Genomic DNA, 18955 nt, shown 5'->3' on the forward strand with positions numbered 1-18955 from the left:
AATAGTACAAAGAGAATGATTTGAAATCATGTCTTATATGATATCTAGAATGGAGGAATATATGATCCCTTATCTAAAGGACACGCGTATCTGATAGGATCAGAGTTGACAACGGCTTTGGAAAGCTACGATTGCAGATCAGGATCTGAAGTTATACGCATAATAGTTATTAGACTTATCCAAGTGGGAGACTGTTGGATTAGTGTTTAAGTCCATAACTATTTTGGTATGTACTTGACCCGATGGTGCATGGTCGTTTTGGGTTGCCTTCACCAAAGCAACTTGATAGGATGAATAATGGAGAGAAAGGATTAAATATGATTTATTAATATATTATGAGAATAATATATTAATGGAGAAATCATATTGTTTAATTAATATTAGTCAAGAATTAATAAGAATTAAATTTGTGACTAAAAGACATTAATTAAACTAAGGGACTAGAACTGTCAATTGTATGATAGTCGAATATTGAGCTAATGGACTCCATATTAAAGGGGTGGACGAATTCTATGGGAAACCCATTAGAGATCATTCCAAGGCCTTTAAGGAAGGAGCCCATGGGTTGCTTAAGGCTTAAGCATCCAAATTAGGGTTTCCTTGTTAGATAACCCTAATAGCCTCACTATTTAAAGAACCCTTATGCCCCAAAAACGTGGACAAGCTTCCTTCTAGGGTTTCCACACGTTTTGGGCAGCCTCCTTCTCTTTTCTTCTTCATACTCTTGCTCTTGGTGTTTGTGAACCATTAGAGGAGTGACATTTGTGACTCTAAGTTTTCTAAAGTCATTACAAGAAGGATTTGAGATTGTTATTGCTACATAACAATCAAGGTATGATCTAAACCCTAATTCATATGTTATATTGATTATCATATACTAGATCTAGGGTTTATAGTCTTGGATGAATTGCATGTACAATAGAGAAACCTAGATCCAAGCATTAGGGTTTGTATGAGCACATAGGATGTTCTTATAGCTAAAACCCATCAATATAATCATTAAGGCCCAAACTGTGGCCCATCTATGGCCCAATTTTCCAAATTGGGCCCAAGCCCCTTACATGGGCCTTACTTTAGGCCGATTAAATTATTTATTTCCATATGATTATTCTTGGATGGCCCATTAATAATCCAATCATCAAGGCCCAACAGAAAGGCCCAACAATAAACCCAAGTGAAGTTAGGGTTTCACATAAAATGCCGATTAGGGTTAAGTTTCCTACTTAACCCATTAAGGACTTAATCCACTAAAGACTTAATCCATTAAGTCCAATATTGCTTAGATTAATTTCTGCCGTTTATTATTATTTAATATTCCAAGTTATTAAACAATTCCAGTGTGTGCTCCGATTAATTCCCCAAATTAGGGTTTTATTGTCGTTAGGGTTTTCCAACCCAACTACTATCCCATTTATCAATTTGTTGGGCTTTTAGGTCAACTTGGGCTTTATTGGGCCTATTAGGCCCACTAGAATTTCATTAAGCCCATTAGGGTTTTCCTTAGGCTCATTAGGCTTCATTGGGCCCATTAGGGTTTCAAGCACCCCAAAACGAATTAACTCACAAGGCAAGCACACTGCCACCCGACACGGTGGCCGGTGGCGGCAGCCACCACCCTAAGGTGGTGGTTTGAGTTTCTTTCTCATTATTCCATTTCCAATTACATTTTACAAATGCTAAAACTCGAAATAAACACACACACTAATCATCATAAACACACACACATCCACCCTATGGTGACCGGTGGTGGTAGAAGGTGGCAGCCACCACCTCACGGTGGTGGTAATGCCTTTCTGAGCATTTTGGCTAGACCAAACACATATATCACATACACCCAATGTTCTAAAAGGTGTGAGGCGTGGCGTAGCGGCAAGGCCAAGCCTCAAGCTTAACGAGTTATGGCGAGCCATGACGTTTTTCAAGGCATGATGTAAGGCGGCGATTTTGTATTAATTTATAATTATATTACCGCATAAATATAAATTTATATCAAATATACCTAGTTTTTAGAAGTGTTATATCAACAACTAATAACAGAAAGTTAATAAAAAACACAATACGTGTATGTTCGATTAGAAAAAGTATGAAAAAGAGCAAAAACGCCATGGCGCCCGCCATGACACGCCTTTTAGAACACTGCATACACCTGCTTTCTTCTTGCAAGATGAACCCAATCCACCCACCTGGTGGCGCGCGGAGGCAGTGGCGGCAACAGCAGCAGCTATTGGCGGTGTGACGACAGCAGCCACCATGGCCGGCTGCCATGGTGGTCCTTCACATCTTCACTCGACAGAGGGCCCATATGCATGCGAATCCACCTCGAATCCTTGAAAAGCATTACAACATACCTCCACAACCACCATCCTAATGGTCGTCCATATGCATGCGAATCCACCTCGAATCCTTGAAAAGCATTACAACATACCTCCACAACCACCATCCTAATGGTGACGACGACCAGAGGTGTTTTCCACGAAGATGAGACCACCGCATGGAGCGATGGCAACAACGACAACATGAGGTAGCCGATACGGAGAAGTAATGGGAGGAGGAGGAGGAGCGTCCGAAAACTCCAGCAACACCGCTCTGATGTCGTCCCCGGTAGCCTTGGCGTTGCTCAAGGTGGTCTTTCTTCCGTGCACGACGCTACCAACAGCGAAGCCACGATGACATCTCGTTGGAGAGGCAGCAGACGGCGGTTGCTCGGGACTTCATCTGGTCGGAGAGCATGAGGGAACTCGGAGTGGTGGCAGCTGATGAATCAAGTGGCGGCTGATGAATCCTTAGGGTTAGGGTTTGAATGACAAGGGAGGCGGGTTATACATCCCGACCACACAATATCTTTTGGCAATATTACACTTCTGGTCCCTCCCTAAAGCATATTCTCAAGTGTAATCCAATTTTTACCCTTTCTACCCTGGCTTTGGAAATCTTCCTCAAATTAAATCTGATAATTACCATTTAGACCCTCAGCATAAAAAAAATCCTTTACATCTTAGGTATAATATTTACCAGACAGTCCCCACTGTCTTAATTATGACATGTTCAGTCCTTCCACCACATTTCCTTTTAAATTAATTCCAAATAATTACCACATGACCCCTGTCTTCATAAATATTTATTCACGAGTCCGGAACTTACACTTTGAACCCCAGACTTCTAAAATTGTGGCAATTAGCTCTTGGAGACTATTCTTTTACATATAATCATTTATTTTAGGGCTATTATTCATTAATTAATTAATTTATTTATTAAATAAATAAACGAGGTGTTACATATGGGCAATATGCTTATATATAATAATAACAACAACAACAACAACAACAACAACAATATATCCGATCTTTCCGAAAAATTACAACAACAACAACAACAACAATATATCCGATCTTTCCGAAAAATTGATCTAAACAGATCAATTACTTTGCCAGCGATGGGGCATTGCTGTAAAATACTACATACAAGTATGGCTAATGTGACCCCATTCCACTCGTCGGCGACCCATCTTCTACTTCCTCTACCTCTCCTTGCAAAACTTAATTTTCAACTTCCTTTTCAACCTAAATTCACGCATTTCAACCAAATTGGCCAAGAATTTCATCAACCAATTGAAGGAACAAACACTTAATGATGGAAAAACCTACAAAGCTATGAAATCGTAGCAATATCGATCACTCCATCAACCGACAATGAACTTAAAAGGTGAAAATTACTTTTGGCAACATATTTTTACCCATTACCATTTTCTAATCATGGATTCATCCCTGATCACACTGTAGTATTATGACCTGCCTATGTAAACTCTTTGCTTGATATTGCATTATCTTCTTACCTATATAAACTCTTTGCTTGATCTTGCATTATCTTCTTACGGTTATTTATAGCTTTAAAATGCTATAAATTGAATTTGTTCGAGTTAAGAATTTCCGTATTTTAGGCATGATTTTGAATTTTGAATTTCACTAAAACCCTTAAAAATCTTCATTAGTTTAATTTTTGCAACTTCAATATATGGCTCAATTGACAACCGTTGACTTTCCTAACTAGGGAAATTATATTTATACAGATTGCACGTTGGCTAAAAAGTCACCACTTATATATATTTTTCCGAATAATCTTGTCTTCCTCACAAATGAATATATCACCTCCATTTTTATCAATAAAATTGGATAAAAATCCCCTAAACTTTCTCTTAACCAGCCTCAAATGGCTGCTTCAAATCAAATCATTTCCCCAAATAATTTCGTACACCATCTTGGGTTTGACACACCATCCTGTAATGTAATACCAAAGACAGGATGGCCATTCGGAGAATCTTTTCTCTCTCTCCCCTCATCGGCCTCCTGTCTCTATTCTTAATCATCACCTTAATCCTCCTAACAACCACTGCTGCCACCACCAACATCCGCCTCAGCCTTACCAGAAAACGTTCAAAAGCTCTCCCCGTTTTCCGGGAAGCCCCCGCCTTCCGCAACGGCGACACCTGTACAAACACCCGTATACACATCGCCATGACTCTCGACTACAACTACCTCCGCGGGACCATGGCGGCTGTTTTGTCCATCTTGCAGCACTCGTTTTGTCCCGAAAATGTTTATTTTCATTTCTTATGGTCGCATTACAACGAAGAAATATATAAAAACATCAAAACGACGTTCCCGTATCTGAGGTTTAAAGTTTATAAATTCGATTCGAATCGTGTAAAGGGGAAGATATCGAAGTCGATACGACAAGCGCTTGATCAACCGTTGAACTACGCGAGAGTTTATTTAGGGGATATATTGCCGATGAATGTGAAGCGTGTGATTTATTTGGATTCGGATATTATAATGGTTGATGACGTGGAGAAGTTATGGAGAGTTGAGTTGGAGGAGAAGGTGCTTGCTGCACCGGAATATTGCCAAGCGAATTTCACGAGATATTTCACGAATAACTTCTGGAGGGATCCGGAGTTGGTGAAAACGTTTAAGGGTCGAAAAGCGTGTTATTTTAACACGGGGGTTATGGTTGTTGATGTGTTGAAATGGAGAAAAGGAAGGTATTCATATAAAGTGGAAAAATGGATGGTGGTTCAAAAGCAGAAAAGGATATATCATTTAGGTTCGTTGCCACCTTTTTTGCTTGTTTTGGCTGGGAATATTAAAGGGATTGACCATAGATGGAACCAGCATGGGTTGGGTGGTGATAACATTGAAGGAAAATGTAGGAGTTTGCACCCTGGTCCAATTAGTTTGCTTCATTGGAGTGGGAAAGGTAAACCATGGTTGAGATTAGACTCCAGGAAACCTTGCACTGTTGATCACTTGTGGGCCCCCTATGATCTTTATCGCTCCAAAAATCATATCCTCGAAGAGTAATCACCATAATTAATGAGTCATTGTTTTGTTTGATTCATAAAAAAGCAAGAACCGAAACCGAGTGAATGGGTTTGGTTAACTGCCTGCCAAGGATGGAATCCAGTGTGGTGTCGTCCATGTTAATCTTCTGATCATCAAGTTATCAGAAAAGAATCTTGCATATGTTGGAATGGAGGAATGTATGTGCAAGTCCAAGTGTGAAGCCAACATGTTAAAATTTCATGACCTTAATCATGTTAGTTAAGTTTAAGAGTTTAGTCTAATTAATATTTTGTAGAAAGTAGTGAAGAATGTTTTGAAGGCTAATATAGAATATTATAGATTATAGATTCACACTTTTTTTTTCTTCAAGAAAAAAACAAAAAGAAAAAAAGAAAAAAACTAAACTGCCTATAAACTAATAAAAGTCTATTTAATTAATAACGAATTAATGCCAATTCTAATGTGAAATTTTAAGTGCTGCTAATAGAAAAACACGGGTTTAAATTTTAATTAAGCAACACTGATGCCTAAATCGGAGGTGGGGTCCGCTCTATGTGTTTCAGCTACAAGAAGACGACCTCGTTGGGCACGAGGAGGTAGATGTTTTGCGGGTTTTCTTGACCCGACAGTCCACGGTAAGAAAACTCCGGTGCCGCCACGGGGTAACCTTCTCGGGGTCATCACCATTGGACGGACTGGTGCTAACATAAGCAGTTGTGGAGCACGAAGGACGCCTACGCCCCATTTGGAAACGACACCTGTCCTATGATCACAGCCTTCAAGTGTTCCAGCCGGTACATGATTTGGAACACTTGGTTGCCACACTGTCATTGCTGATGATGTGTTCTCACAGGTGTCTGTGATTCGTACTTTAAAGAAGGTGACACTGATTCGCTTAGTTGGAGATTGACACATGACGTGGCGAGCCATGTCAGCGCTGTTTCCCCTCATCACTAACAGGGATCTGTGTTTACAAAATAAGAAACATTATTATCTATATTATGCAATTTGAAATTATGGTATGTGCTTACCCTTGCTTTAGGGAGAGCATGAGTGATCCTTTATAGTTTCCATCGTTGTCGCAGACTAGAGTACGCCCGAAACCCATTGTTGATTCGGAAAGAAGAAGAGTGGAAATAGGTTGTTCTAGATGAGGTGGTTTTAAGAAAGGCTGTGAAAATTCACCCTGTATATATAAAAAAGAACAAGTAAAGCTTATGTATTATTATTTTAAATTAACATATAGTACATGTTTAGATTTAATTATACCTCATCAAAAAAGCTAACGATGCAACTGTTTGGTCGTCTGTTTTCAGAAATCAGATGACATTGAATCAGATTGTCGATGATGTTTTCAAGAGGGGCGGGAATTGGCTCCATGTGGCCTATATATATAAAATTAAACATGCAATGTTAATAATTAATTGTCATGCATGTTGATGTTGACTGTACCATTTAAAGAAATTGAAGATGAGGAGCTTACTATTTTGGGATTTGGTTGTGGCGTCATCTTTTATTTGACCAAAAATAGGAGCGCCAAACTGAATGAGCTCTCGCTTGATTGCCTTTGACTGCTGGTTGTACTTGATAAACGTCTGACCTGAGAGTTGTCCGTTTTGGCCAGCAACTCGTAGTTGGTTCACATAGTCATTTAACTTGGAGAGCTCAGTGTCGTTAAGTATGTCTTCATACAACTTCAAACCTCTTACAACATTCACCTGTAGCTCAAATTCCAAATACACATTGTTAAGATCTTATATATGGATTATTATGAACTGTCTGTGTTTTTAAGATTATAAATTGAAACTGTAAAAAAGGAACTCGCCATATGTCCTTTTACAGACTCCTTGGCTACGAACCCTTTTGTCAGCTTGATCTTAGCACGCCGAGCCTCCCAGTCTTCTTTTTGTTGTTGTTCTTGATTTGAGCATATTAGCTCCTTGTTTTCTTCCTTGGTTTCTGCTAAATAATGAACCTCTTGAGATCCTGTAGTAAAACACACCACACATAACCAATAAACTTTTTGAGATCCTACAAAAATGTAATTGTAAATATTCCAGAAGGTGAACTGAAAGTAGCTCAACTAAAATGTATGCACTGATTGCTACTGAAACTAGATTTGATTTCGAAAATACGTATAAACAGTTTTTAATTGTCATTTGTGATACTTATCCATTTGTTGAGTAACTCCTGCTATAAATACAGATTTATATCAGCATCTTCAGGCTTTTTTTTGCTTGTCCGGAATATTTAATTAACAGACCTCTAAAACGAATATAAGTTAGGGATTTCGAGCATCTTGCCTAAGCTTTTATTTCAACCCTTGAGATAGATTTCGTGATGCCCATTAAAATAAGTTCTAATAATGAAAAAACGTCACAAGACATATTCGCATAAGTTTTATTATTATTATTATTATTATTATTATTATTATTATTATTATTATTATTATTATTATTATTATTATTATTACATTCTGAACCAAAAGACGGAATAAAGTCATGAACTTTCACCTTTTGCCTTTTTATCCCGTTTAAAATTTTTATTTGGTAAAACATCATTTCCAGAGAAAAATATGTGTACTAGAATATTTGTGACTTTTATGCAAATAACATTTAATTGTCTATTTGCGCCAAATGCCAATGAAACAAAATTTTGACCAATTGTCAAAAAAATGTAATTTTTGTCTACCTTACCGTGTAAAAATAAAAAACGAAAAGTTATGCGAATCATTTTTATGCAATTAAGCCTTAAAAAATAGATCATATACAAAAAAATATTTCAACTTTAGGCTTTAAAATAAAATCACAAAACGACAAGTTAGCTAGTAAAAAAATAGATCATATACAAAAAACAGTTGGTGTAACGTCTTTTATGCAATTAAGCCTAAAAAAATACAAGCTTTAACTTTAGGTTTTAAAATAAAATCACAGTTAAAAAAAACTCGATGGGGAAACAATATTTATTTTTCTAAAAAAAAATAGACCATCGATAGTGGAAGAGCTACTCGGTCCATTCAAAATACACAACTGAGTTTACAAAGCATTCGGCATTGCCTTGGGATTAGCATCCAATGACAAAATTCAAACAGTACCCCCAAAAAGCAGTCGCATGTGGCGACTTCCGTTATAACGGATCTGGAACTGCAGCCAAACTCCCAATCTTTCCTACTTCAAAACTTTACTATTAATTTGATATCACAACGGCCTGAACTATTTCAATTTGTCAGATTAAATTATGTCAACATATTCATCCAAAACAACAGAATATTTATTAAAACTTTACGCCTATTATTCTAGTATATAATTTGATATTTATTTTTATTATTCCGTTTAAATAAAGAAAACCAAAGATTTTTACCAGTCTGACAGAATATTTTGATTTAAAAATCATTATTTATGTAAACAGAAACTACTCGATGTGAAAATAATTGGGTTTTGTCATAAGAAAGGTGCCAAATGCCAAGGTGGTAGTAAATGGACCTCCACACATCCCCAGGAAATCGGCCCATTGCTTTTTAGAACGCTTCGCTACTCCCCAAACTAACTGTATATTGCTCACACCATTTTAGATTGAAGCAAGACCTCGAAATGCTCACTTCTATCAAGTCATAGCAGGTAGCCAGATACAGTCAATTCGATCGAATGAACATTAACGATCTTGTCTCTTCCGTTGATGGAGAGAGTGACAGATAGGATGGAGACATTTACGTCGTAAATTTGGTCAATGCAAAGGACATGAGACAGAGCCCTCACAATTGAAAATTCTAAAAGACATCACATGAATCTATCTTTTTGGATGTAATTTGTAAATGGATATTAAATTGAAAAAATCAATGAAGTAACAAGGCACCCGTGCTAGATGCTCTGGCACTTCACTTTCCGTGGAAAAATTATCTATGGTTGTACATGCATCCATATGTGTGTATCTCAGGAACATGTATGTGAATTTATATAAGGTAGAAATTAAGAAATATGATCAATTATTAGGAAATTTACATATAGCATAAGAAACAGGGGAGCGAGATCTAATGTGTCGCAGAGTTTGCAATTAGAAATTGACTGATCCACTATAAGAGATCATAAGGAGATAATCTATTATGTATATGTATATAGAGGCAGAGATCAAATTCAAAACTATTAACGTAAATGTAAATAATGAAAAAAATTGTGTTACCTGTATCGGTGATCTCACTGTTTGGTGAATCGTCTCTGCTAAAATCTTCATCAATAACCTCAGCATCGCCATTTCCATTGCTTTCAGTGCACTCAAGCGAAATCTCGAGGTTTTTCTCTTCCACCGGAGAAGAAACATTGATTTCTTCGATTTTATCAATGCCTCCCAATCTCGTCTTCTCCTCAATCACCTTCTGAAGCTCCGCAGTAACGTCGGCGATGGAAAAATACTTCTGCATCTGAAGAATTGGGATCCAATTTAGTCTACGCTGGTGTATAGCAGCGAAAACAGTCTCGTACTCACATCTTCCGCCCTCTAATTGAGAGAGGTGGCCACACAGAGCGTCAATGATCGCGTTCGCTGCCGCAAACTCCCCTCGGAACCACGAAATAATTGCGTCCTTCGCAAACGCCCCAGGCATGATCATTCCCGGCTGTACCGGCATCATCGTTGGGACGCGATCTAAAGATGAAGAAACGCCGGATGCCGGCGCCATCCTCTCTCTTACAGCTACACAAAATAAAACTATAAGGCCTTTTCCCTCCGGGATATAACGACGGCCAGTCGGTGATTGATACTACCTCCGCCTAAAAAACTTGTGGAGATTTAGAGAGAGAAACAGAGAGCAATGGTGAGAGAGATGGAGAGAACGAATTGCATACAACGATCTGTATGTATAGGTGCACCTGTGTCTCTGCATATATAGTAAGTGAGTGAAAAATTAATACAAAAAATAATAAAAAATTTCGGGGCCTATATTGCCAGGTCCGTACGTGTTGGGAAGCTTGCTGACTTGTCAGATTCTAATTCGCACATTTTGCTGGCGTGGCAGTATATTAACGAACTAATCTCGTTTAAGAAGGCTTGGGTGGCAAATTCTTCCATTCCCTAAGGGCCTCCATTTTTAATCATTCTTTAAATTATCATACAGGTTAATCAAATTATTGATTTACTTAAAATTGATTTACATTTAATAGATTAAGAGGGTGTTGAGATTTCATTTTAATATAAAAATGATTTTTAAACAAAATAACTTATTGGTTTATGATAGTAAGATGTTTTTAAAAATAAGAATCTAACTTATTAAAGTCTCGTTTTTTTAAAGGTTATCTAAAGTTTTAAAAGTTATTTTTATATTGCCAAACATTGATTTTGAACTTAATGACTTTTCAAAAAGTCAAAAAGCCAATTAATTTTTTTAAATAAAATCTCAAACACTTTAAAAGACATTAAATTGTTTAATGAAAAAAAAACATTAAAAATAATCCGCTGAACTATATATAGTTAAACACATTGTAGGAATTAAATGTTAAACTTGTAGTTGTATAAAATGAAAATGCTCATATAACAATCCATTATGTTCTTATAGATTGCGTATGTCCTAAATTTTAATCCATAACACATATAGTCTAGATTAGGGATGACAAAACAATCCATATTTGATGAAAATTTGATACTCGAATGCTAGCTAATCGGTGAATTCCCGGATTGAACAAAGATGAGGACTTGCAGATAAAGAATCCATGACTTAGAAAATTGGAAACCATGATAGCTCTCACCCTTGAACCCCAACATACATCCAATAAAATATAACTTAAACTATAAAGTTAGTTCATTGAAATAACCATATTTGAAGGTCATGTCATCCAACAAATTTAAATTTTAAAAGACAAACAAAATGACCATTTAAATTGCGATTTTTTTACTGCACACGCACGATCCTTTTTTCCAATGTACGTGTTAGAAGTTCAAACACCCTAGACCGTAAATAACGATCACAAATTTGTGATCCATTTTCCCAATGTCGATGTTATATGTATCAAACAGTTTTACAACGACTATTCTTTCAACTTTAACATAAATAGGCCGTGAAATTATTGTGAATGAAATTTTTACATCGTCATAGGGAATGACGTCATAATAAATATTCACTAGTTGATTTGAATGTTTCAAATTTATAGATCTTAGTGTCATATACACAACTATGATAGAAACCACTGTTTCAAGAATTATGCTTTCCATGTTATTACCACGAAGGCAACTATCATTCACGAGTAGTTAAAATGTGATTTTTTTGAACGGTCACGACAAAATAGTGTTTGTATTTTTCATGTTTTTACCACGAAGAATGGTTGTGTTCATACCATATTAAAGTGTAGTTACACTTTCTTCTTGTGCATATCAATTTCAACCTTGTTTAATTCCGATTAATGACCCTAGATAGAAGGCAAAACAATTTCAAATTTGATTCATCACAACATCATCAATTAATATTGTTGACTTTAAGACTAAAGTGTTAATAACCACAAGTTTTATTTATTTATTTATTATTATTATTATTATTATTATTATTATTATTATTATTATTATTATTATTTTCATATGGGAAAGATTTAATATGATATTATTCGGCAAATAAGACCACCTAATTATAACACAATATGTCAAGGAATCCCGCCCTACAACACAACCCTTTTCATCTCTTGATTTGGAAATGATGCTCAATCAGGTTAACAGTGAAAAAAAGACACAAAATTTGAAGTTGTCATTAATCTATTGCACCATTTGGATGATCTGGAAAGCTAGACACGCAAGTGTTTGAGAGGCGATCTACAATGGCGATTGCTAATGATATTAACATGCTTACATTTAATTGGATTAAAAATAGATCTAAATTTAATGCTCTTAACTGGCATATGTGGTGTGGTTATCATTTATCTTGTTTTTCATGAAATTTGTCTTGAACGTCTTGTTTAAGCTTTTGTTTTTTCTTTAATGAAATGTTTGTTGTTCAAAAAATAAATAAATAAATAAATAAATCCGTTTATAGATTGAGTTTTTCGCAAATTAGACATTTCCTTTAAACTAAAACCTACAAACACGAAGACAAAGATGTCATTTTCTAGCATTTTTATTATAAAAGTCATCCCCTTTTTTCTACACTGATTAACAAAAAAAATTCTTTAATAGTTACAACTTAGTACATTTTTAATGGCCGAGATTATATTAAAAGAAATAAAGCGAGTAATAAACTAGAAGTACATAAAAGAAGTCGAAAAGAGAATTACAACACCATTCGGTCCAACGTAAAGAAGATGATTTTTTATTGCAACTATTAAGTATTAACCATGAAAACAAGATAACTTTAATATAAAAACATCAACAATGCATATTTTGGTGGAAGACTTGAATGAGGTGGAATGTATAATTGACAACTAATGGATCAAACCTAATCACAATGAGATGTTGGGTTAACATTCAATGCATATTAAGTTCAATGATCATTGAACTTTCAGTGGGAAATTGAAATTTTTATAAATTTAAATAAATTTTCCATTAAAATTTGTAAAGTTCAATACATTGTAGGAAAAATAGTTGAACTCTATGAAATGTTTAATAACCAGGGTTTAAAGTCGAGTGTTAAGGCAGAAGTTTAAGCAATATTTTTTGTAATATACAATATTCTTTTAAAGTTTAAGTTCCACATAATTTATTGTTTTTTTTGACAATTGATATATTTCCCATAAAACGATCCCTTCTCATTAATCAACAATATATAGTACATAACACAAGTATAGGGCCAGAATACACAAACCAATATGGGCCTAATAATACAAAATCAGAATAATATAAACAACATAATACACATTAACACCCCCTCCCTGCAATTTGAACGGGAAGTAGCTGATGAATATTCAAACTGGATCTGAAATCCAAAAATAGAGATGAAGGAAGCCCTTTGATGAAGATGTCTGCATATTGAGAGGAAGACGGAACGTGTAGAACTCGAATTTGACCCAATGCCACTTTGTTACGAACAAAGTGAATATCAATCTCAATGTGTTTTGTCCATTGGTGTTGAACATGATTGTTGGACAGGTAGACTACACTAACATTATCACAATAGACAATAATGACTCTAGTGGTGGGGTAGTGAAGCTCCAGGAGAAGATTGCGAATCCAGGAGGTTTTAGTGACAACATTTGCAACCCCATGATATTCTGCTGCATCACTAGATCGAGATTTAGTACCTTGGCATTTAGATGACCATGATAATTGGTTCTGGCCAAGGAACACACAATATCCAGGATCATGCATTAATAAACATATCTGTTGAACTGCGTATGTGAGATCTGGCCTGGTGAATGTTAGATATTATAGTACACCTGCAAGACTGCGATACAAAGTCGAATAAGAGACATGTTGTCCAGTGTCATCCATCTAGGTCAATGTGTCAGATGGAGTTCTAACATGTTTGTAGTTAAGCATGTTTGCTCTAGTAAGGATTTTGAGAGCATATTTCTGTTGTGATAAGAACATGCCATGAGATTCTCGACCTACAGAAACACCAAGAAAATAATTAAGATCACCTATATCTTGATGGGTTATGAGCATAACATCATTCCTACGGTGTTCATGCAACCCTAATTGCTTTGATCTAGGTTTTTCTAATTAAACATACAACATTGAATACCAAAACAATAAACCTTAATTGACTAGCATACTAATCTGAAATTGACATGTGATTAGGGTTAAAATCATTACCTTGATTGTTATGTAGCAATAACAATCACAAACCTCCTTGATCTTGACTTATGAAAGCTTAGTGCCTCAAATGTTGCACCTCTAATAGAGTCACAAACACCACTAGCAACAAGACGACTTAGTAGAGGGATGAGGAGGCACCAAAAACATCTAGGGTTCTCTTAGAAGTGTTAGCCACATTTTTAGGAGCGTTAGGGGTCCTTATATAATTGAGACTAATAGGGTTTTCAACTTGGAAACCCTAATCCAACTGCTTAGGCCCTAAGCAGCCCAAAGATCCTTCCAGAAGGCCCCTTGGATGATTTCTATATGGACTCTCATATAGAATTCGTCCATTGCTTCTTTATGGATCTTAAGCCCAACTCTGTAACTATCTTATAATTACAATATCAGTCCCCTTGATTTAATTAATCTCTTTTGACCACAAAATTAATTATAAATTAATTCTTGATCAATATTAATTAAACAATATGATTTCTCTTTTAATATATTATTCATATAATATATTAATAAATCATAATTAATCCTCTTTCTCCTTAATTCATCCTATCAGTTGCTATGGTGAAGGCAACCCAAAAGGACCATGCTTATAATCGGGTCAAGTACATACCAAAATAGTTATGAGCTTAGGCACCTAATTCAACAGTCTCCCACTTGGATACGTCTAATAACTATTTTGCATATGACTTCAGAATCTGATCAACCATCGTAGCTTTCAAAAGCCGATGTCAACTCTGATCTTATCAGTAATGCGTCCTTTAGATAAGGGATAATATATTCCTCCATTCTAGATATCGTATGAACTGAGACATGGATTTTAATCATACTCTCTGTTCATGTGTTGTTTCCCGATTTCCGATTTATAACCGACAACAGACTACAATTAAACACATCAACTTAGTCCCGGCTTGGCCAAGTGCTTAGGGGTGTCATCACTAAATCATCGAGGGGCCCAGAAAATATCGCTTTTATCCCACTTTGGGTAAAAGGAACGGATAAAATTCGAATCAAATGCTCGCTTGTACCCACTCATCAAATCACACACAACAATATGTTTTATAACACCATGTTACTAGTGCGTTTACATATTATTAATGTGTAACCGACTTGTAAATTACAAATCACACGTCTCCGTTTCAAGAATATAAGATATTATTGTCTCACTAATCACCCGTGATAAAATCCATGAAGTGATTCAAGTGAGCGTGGGTTTAATCCAATACTCAAATCTTATTTCAGGAGTGCTCATGAACACTGCAACAGACTTTTGCTATGTTTAAAATGCTTCAGACAATCTACAGTCGAATTCATGACAGTCTAACTTCAATACCTACTTCCAAAGTATTTATTGACTGTGGATGGTTTGAATAATCTTATTACTCGGGAAGTCAAAACATGCAAAGTGAAACACAAGAATAATACTAATCCTATATGGCCCCAAACTTTTGAGTATAAATAAAACACCTTTATTTAATCACCATATTGATTACTCATTATTCATTGTATAATGTTTCGGATAATCAACTTAATACTTGAATTGAAAAACAATAGTTGTCCCATGCTCCAAGCATGCACATTATGTTTACCTATGATCCTTACTTTGTGAAATAGATCAAATGAACACATTTCCAATGATGCTCATTTCACAATTCCTAATCCTTATCATAAGTGTAAGAATAACAAATTCTTGCCACTATTAGAATATGTTAGATTTTAACATTCAACTATCCTTTCATAATGTCACCTCACCAAAGTTGTAACGCCCGTGTTTCTGGGCTTGCCATTTTTAGCAATGTAATAGTCTAGGTTAACCTTTGTAACCCAATTTGAAATAATAAAAATGTATTATTTGTGAATTATGTGAATTATGTGTTTATTTTCTTAATTATTATAATGTAATAAATTAAGAATAAAATGAGCGTCAAAATTTAAGTGTAAAATAAACTTGATATCTTTGGATAATGTTGTAGTAGTTGAAACGAGGTTTCCGAATATATATAGAACGCCCAAATTGTTAGGGTGTAAAGTCACTCTTGAATGTAGTGTTTTAGGCTTACTCTCTTGTATGTGTAAATGTGTTGAGTCTTTCCTATAAATAGGAAGTGAGTGACTCCAATTATAAAAGGAACCATTTTGGAGTGTTAGACTAGAGAGAGAAATTTTGTACAAATCCATTTGTATATTCTTTCTAGATCTAATATGAGCTTACACAGATTTATTTACTCCTTGTGTTCTTGATTTTACATGATGATTCACTAGATCTTTTCTATTCCGCACATGCCATCATAATCAACACTACTACAATTGGTATCAGAGCGGGTGTTCTTGATTTGATCAAGAATTGATCCTTGATGGCTTTCTTGTTTTGGTGATTCTTTTTGTTCATTGATCTTCGTGTTTAGAGAGTGTTTTTGTGTTCTAGAAGTCGAATTTTTCTTTGATTTGATCCATAATTCGACTTTCTCTCTCTAGAATACTTGTTTGTATCACTTTATCTCTCTAGAAAACCCATTCAAAATCACTTTCTCTCTCTAGAATTCTTCAAGTTTTTGTGATCATGGTGGGTTTGCCATATGATTCTTGGATTGTGATCGTTAAAGATGTGAAATACAAAGTCAATGAAGATCAATTTTATGGGTTGTTGTTAAGCAAATTGATTTCATGGGGTAATTTGGTTTCTTATGGAGGTTTGAAGGATGATCATGGAAGTTTGGTATTTCAACCAATTTGTAAGATTACATGGTTGAATAAAATTGCCTTGTCCATATTAGTTCGTAGTAGAAATCAAAAAGAAGGAGAAGAAAGAGATTTGTTCAATAAGAAATACATTTCTCTAATTGAAAACCCAAATGATCTTCGTGCTCTTAAGTTTGTTGAAGTTCTTGACAATGGAGTTCAATGTGATGTTCTTGATGTTCAAGAAAAAGGAGTTCAAGTTGATTCTCATGATGAATTTTTTTTTTGCTCAATTGGAGTTCAAACCGATGATATTTTGTGTTCTTGTGATTCGTTTGAAGGAATGCTTCCTTATCGGAAGCCGGTGATCCAAGAAAATCACAAGTATCAAACTCCAAAAGATTTGATTCAAACTCAAAATGTTCATGTTGTTGAAAGTGGGTTTGTTCATGAAGTCAAGTCTTCAAGATGCAAAAAGATGAGAAAGAAAAAGAAGAAGAAGATGAATCGGAAGAATAAGCGGGTTTACTCACAAAAATCGTCATATGTTGTGAAGCCAAAATCCGTGAAGCAAATTTGGGTTCCAAAGCAACAATCTCCAAGTGATGAATTGAATTTGAAGTCAAAACCCAAAAGTGTTGGTGGTTCTTTTGAAGATGTTCTTGGATCGTTGAAGAACACGAAGAACGAGTTGTACATCTCGCATGGTGGGTGGTACAATGTTCAATTTGGAGATTTTCTCATTCCGAAAAAAGAACCAAGATCTTCCAAATTTGATTCGTTTGTTGAAAACGGAACTCGATTCGTCAAAAAGGTATCTCAAATTCTCAAATGGATTGCAAAACATCCATGATTTCAATTCGTACTTTGCGTTTTTCATTTTTGATCGATTTGCCTCGTTGGATCAAATCCGTTTCAACCCCATTGTTGATCCAATATTTTTTTTAAGATCAAGCCCAATCAAAATTTCTATCTGTTTACTATTCATCAGCCCAAACATTGAGTTTGTTACTATTCACGTAATCAAATGATTAAGTCCAATGTCCAAATTCATTTACTGTTCATCTTGATTTCGAAGCCCATTCCATGACAATTGATCTGTTACTGATCGTGATTCACTTTCATGAGTCCACACTCCACGACTTATTTCTCATCGCTTATTTCGATTTTTATATCCAGATCGTATCTTGCACTCACAAATTCGTTTGGGTATAATTCAATATCATATTGTCCATTACTGTTCATCAAATCGTATCTTGAGCCCAATTCGATATTCATTGGTGTTTATGTTTAAATATCAATTCCATAAATCGATATCTTTACACTTGAAGCCCAAAACTTTTGTTTAATCACTCTCTATGTTCATTCTTTGTCGAATGTATAAAAGGATTGTACTCTGTTGTTTTTTCTTGATTCTCGATTTAAACTTCGATTTCTTGAGTTCTATTTTTGATTCAACGATTGTGTTAATCGATTTGAATTTGTTTTTTATTATTAATTTGTGAATCGATTTGTCCTATTACAAAAATCGATGATGATCAAATTATTCATTAAATCAGATCGATGAGTTAATGATTCTTGGTTTGAAGATTTTGATTCAACTCGGAAATTGTTGATTTGGATCGATATCGAGTTTAGTTATTGGGTTTATCAGTCGAGATGTTTCAAGAATAGATGAATGAATAGTCAAACTGAAAAGTCAGAATTCAGGTTCTTGAATGTCGATTGGAGATCGATTGTCTGAAATTGAGAGGTCAAACATGAAGAATAGTCAAAATCGACTTTTGTTCAGTGAGTCAAAATTTTGATTTTGGAGTTTGATTTGATTCGATTTGTTCTTGAAGACGAGTTTTGTTTTGGATATCGACGGGGAGATTGAATAGAAAGTCAATGGCTTGTTTGATTTGGATTAAGGAGTCGGTATGTGCGTTGATTGTATTTGGAATCGATGGCTGAAAATGAAATGTGGAATCAGTAGATGTTCGTTATCATGATTTCGAAGGCTTGGTGTTATCACTGTGATAAATTGTTGGGTTAATTTGATTTGGAATCGATAGTCTAATGTCGATGGGTCTAAGTCGATAACAAGAATGAACGATAGATGAAGGGTGAGTCTTGGAGGTTAATTGACAACGAAAGGGAAGATGGTAGCAGTTGAATTTCGAAGGATTTCTTATTGATTTGGGATTCGATGTTGGAGTTAATAATTGTGATGGTGT

At 35.3% G+C, this 18955-nt stretch overlaps 2 protein-coding genes across 2 annotated transcripts; one reads left to right on the forward strand and one right to left on the reverse strand.

The window, feature by feature from the left end:
• The first annotated feature begins 4199 nt into the window (after positions 1–4199).
• LOC145065516 (putative galacturonosyltransferase-like 4) lies at positions 4200–5647 on the forward strand. The gene has a single exon (XM_079012516.1). It carries the CDS (start codon positions 4299–4301, stop codon positions 5355–5357), a length of 1059 nt encoding a protein of 352 aa, XP_078868642.1. The 5' UTR covers positions 4200–4298; the 3' UTR covers positions 5358–5647.
• Positions 5648–5750: 103 nt separating this feature from the next.
• Positions 5751–10195, reverse strand: LOC145065515 (RNA demethylase ALKBH10B-like). The gene is made up of 6 exons (XM_079012515.1): positions 9516–10195; positions 7165–7325; positions 6823–7057; positions 6609–6724; positions 6371–6525; positions 5751–6303 (listed from the first exon to the last, which is right to left on the reverse strand). The coding sequence occupies exons 1-6, from the start codon at positions 10009–10011 to the stop codon at positions 5850–5852; spliced, it is 1617 nt and encodes a 538-aa protein (XP_078868641.1). The 5' UTR covers positions 10012–10195; the 3' UTR covers positions 5751–5849.
• Between the last annotated feature and the right edge of the window lie 8760 nt (positions 10196–18955).

This window comes from Lactuca serriola, chromosome 8 (genome assembly GCF_051521515.1).
Source record: "Lactuca serriola cultivar US96UC23 chromosome 8, Lser_US96UC23_V15, whole genome shotgun sequence".
In the NCBI taxonomy this organism is placed as follows: Eukaryota; Viridiplantae; Streptophyta; class Magnoliopsida; order Asterales; family Asteraceae; genus Lactuca; species Lactuca serriola.

Excerpts from the sequence above, each read along its gene's own strand:
- LOC145065516 (XM_079012516.1), top strand. The coding sequence starts at position 4,299 with ATGGCCATTCGGAGAATCTTTTCTCTCTCTCCCCTCATCGGCCTCCTG.
- LOC145065515 (XM_079012515.1), bottom strand. The coding sequence starts at position 10,011 with ATGGCGCCGGCATCCGGCGTTTCTTCATCTTTAGATCGCGTCCCAACG. Across the intron at positions 7,058-7,164 it reads AGTCTGTAAAAGGACATATG|GTGAATGTTGTAAGAGGTTT; the intron begins GCGAGTTCCTTT and ends TTTGAGCTACAG. Across the intron at positions 6,304-6,370 it reads ATGCTCTCCCTAAAGCAAGG|ATCCCTGTTAGTGATGAGGG; the intron begins GTAAGCACATAC and ends TTGTAAACACAG.